This window comes from Octopus bimaculoides, chromosome 30 (assembly GCF_001194135.2).
Source record: "Octopus bimaculoides isolate UCB-OBI-ISO-001 chromosome 30, ASM119413v2, whole genome shotgun sequence".
Classification (NCBI taxonomy): domain Eukaryota; kingdom Metazoa; phylum Mollusca; class Cephalopoda; order Octopoda; family Octopodidae; genus Octopus; species Octopus bimaculoides.
The window spans coordinates 8,982,322-8,985,788 of NC_069010.1; the positions used below are offsets into that span (position 1 = coordinate 8,982,322).

Sequence of the window (3,467 nt, forward strand, 5' to 3'; positions counted from 1 at the left end):
ATATGTATATATATATATATGTATATATATATATGTATGTATGTATATATCAAAATGTATACATATGTTTTCTGTTGACAGGTTTTGTTGACATCTGGTGGAATGATGGCGACTTGAAACCGTGCCACACCATTCATTGTGGGACAAACATCACAGCCATGTCTCTGACACAGACTCACTCAGACACACTGGTTGCCGTGACGACTGGACCGCACGTAATCTTCGAGGCGGTGGGAAAGAGACACAGAGATGAAAATGGCAACAACAGGGAGGCGTCTGTGTTTCAACGCCTCCTGAAAGCCGACTTTGGTAATAAGGTAGGTGGATGTAATAATAATAATAATAATAATAATCATCATCATCATTTAATATCTGTCGTCCATGCTGGTATTGATAGGACAGTTCGACAGGCTGGCAAGCTAGAAAGCTGCACCAGACTCCAGCCTAATTCAGCAAGGTTTTCTATGGCTGGATGCCCTTCACAACACCAACCATTTTGAGAATGTAATGGGTGCTTTTACATGCTAGTGGCGGCACAGGTGCCGTTTCTGTGACACCGGGGTGTGTTTACGTGCCACTGGTATCTGCCACGGCTGCGATTTTGCTCAGCTTGATGGGTCTTCTTCTCAAGCATTACATAATGCCAAAGATCTTGGTTACTGCTTCTGTGAAGCCCAACACTCGAAAGGAACTCAGCCACTTTGCCTCCGAGTCTCTACCAGCAACTAACTGTTTATATTCTAAAAGTCCCCTATCTTTCTCACTGTCTGTCTTTCTCTCTCCATGTGTCTGTCTGTCTGTTTGTCTCTTTCTCTCTCTCTCTCTCTCTTCACCGTTTCTTCATTCTTGTGAATGTATCTCTTTGACCAGGTCTCAACAATGAAGTTCTTGCCCAACACCGAAACCTCATGTGCCTTTGACTGCAGGATAGCTGTTGCCACAAAACACGCAGTTAAGATCTATGCACCACCTCCCAGCAACAGATGCAGCAGTGGTACAATTAATAATAATAACATCACTCTTGTAGCAGACTCTGAAAATTCTACAGAAGTTCACAATGTGTATGGAACGCCCATCACCTGCATGGAAGTTTCCGGAGGAAGTCGGCCGACATTGGCTGTCGGTCTTGGAAGCTCGACCGGTCTTTTTGATGGCTATCAGGTATTTTTTTATTTTTCATATTTTATCCTTCACTTGTTTCAGTCAGACTGTGGCCATACTGGGGCACCATGTTGAACAGTTCTTTAGTGAAGTGGATCGACCTCCAGGACTTATTCTTATTTGAAGTTTGATAGTGTTCTGTCATTCTCTTTTACCAAAATGTTAAGTTACGGGGGATGCAAACACACCAATGCTTGTGGTCAGGCTGTGATAAAGGACAAACACAGACAAAAAGACACACACACAGGGCTGGCCCTAGAGTTGCTGGTGCCCCAGGCAAGCTGAACTTTGGCTGATGGTCGGGGAAATTTCCTTTGTTTTTGTCATGCTCATCTTGGCGCCCCAGGCAACTGTTCAAGTTGCTGGTACCTTGAGCCAGCCCTACACACACACACACACACATATTATATACACATTTTCTCTCCTATATTTACAAGTTAAATTCAACCATACAAATTCATAAACTTGTAAATATAGGAGAGAAAATGTGTATATAATATGTGTGTGTGTGTGAGTAGGGCTGGCTCAAGGTACCAGCAACTTGAACAGTTGCCTGGGGCGCAATTTGGAGGCGGGGGAAAGGGGTGAGTCTATTACATCAACCACTGTCCGATTGGCACTAATTTTATTGACCCCAAAACGTTACAAATTGGTGACTCAACCTCTATTGTATACAAAATAAATCTTAGTCGTTACACATCGTTTTGGGGTCAATAAAATTAGTGCCAATCGGACAGTGGTTGATGTAATAGACTCACCCCTTTCCCCCCCTCCAAATTGCAGCCCTTGTGGCAAAGTTTGAAACCATTACTATTAGGGAAATCATTATAATTAAAATTTTTTTTCTTTTATTTGTGTTCCAGGTGAAACTCTATGATTTGAGTTCCGGTAAACCATCCGTGACGTTTCATGGTCACACTTGGTACGTAAGCTGCATGCATCTGAACAGTGACAGCAATGAGCAGCCGTCGCAATCATCGATAACGTTGGCCACGGGATGTGGTGACAGGAAGGTGAGACTGTACGACGCTCGGTGCAGATTCCCTGTGATGACGCTGGCTGGACACACACAGAAGATCTCCAGTGTGCAAGCAGATAAATGGAAAATCGTGTCGGGGGGAGAAGACGGTGTTGTGACCGTCTGGGATATCCGCATGGCGACTCGGCTGTGGGACTGGCACAATCGACATCCGGTCAGGCTGTGCCGTTACAATGACCGCTACTTGGTCGTAGCAAATGTGCCGGATGAGAAGTTTGTGGATCCTGATAACGATGGGTTCGCTGACCGTAAGCATAGGGGGTCACTGCAGGTGTACGACTTTCTCTGTGATGACCAGCAGGCTTTGGTAGAGGCACTGCCCGACATCTGCCGGTCAAGCTATGACCAACTGCATGGGTATGATTATGGAATCAATTTGGTAACACCTTACGACACCATCTAACACGGCGCGAAAGAGGAGAAAAATCTGCTTAACCCCCGCCAGGGCCTCGGCCCCTGTATCTAACCCTTACCCTTCACCTGGACCCTTGAGCAAAAAAAAAAAAAAAATCTGTCAAATGTATTATATATTTATTCACATTCATCACCACTACTACAACTACTACTACCACCATCACCACTACTACTACCAATCCTACCACCATCACCACTACCATTATTACCACCATCACCACATATATATATATATATACATATATACGACGGGCTTCTTTCAGTTTCCGTCTGCCAAATCCACTCACATGGCTTTGGTCGGCCCGAGGCTATAGTAGAAGACACTTGCCCAAGGTGCCATGCAGTGGGATTGAACCCAGAATCCATGTGGTTGGTAAGCAAGCTACTTACCACACAGCCACTCCTGCACCTATTGATAAAAATAAGTACCAGTGAAACACTGGTGTCGATCCAATTGACTGACCCCTACCCGCAAAATTTCAGGCCTTGTGCCTATAGTAGAAAGGATTATTATTATTATTATTAAGGTGGTGAGCTGGCAGAATCGTTAGCGCACCAGGAAAAATGCATAAGTCCCATTTCGTCTGTTTTGACATTCTGAGTTCAAATCCCACCAAGGTTGACTTTACTTTTTATCCTTTTGAGGGATCGATAAAATAAGTACCAGTTACATACTGAAGGTCGATGTACTTGACTTAACCCCCTCTCCCAAAAAATTCCAGGCCTTCTGCCTATACTGGAAAGGATTATTATTATTATTGTTGTTGTAAGACAGCGCCCTACCTTACAATGGCATCTTCTGGTATTTATTTCTAGCAAGTTGATTGACCACATAGAAGCTTGTTCACCGGTT

At 44.1% G+C, this 3,467-nt stretch overlaps 1 protein-coding gene across 1 annotated transcript; it reads left to right on the plus strand.

Moving 5' to 3' along the window:
• Window positions 1-86: 86 nt before the first annotated feature.
• On the plus strand, window positions 87-3,461 carry LOC106871056 (F-box/WD repeat-containing protein 8). The gene is made up of 3 exons (XM_014917322.2): window positions 87-317; window positions 871-1,161; window positions 2,025-3,461. The coding sequence occupies exons 1-3, from the start codon at window positions 159-161 to the stop codon at window positions 2,601-2,603; spliced, it is 1,029 nt and encodes a 342-aa protein (XP_014772808.1). The 5' UTR covers window positions 87-158; the 3' UTR covers window positions 2,604-3,461.
• Window positions 3,462-3,467: the final 6 nt, after the last annotated feature.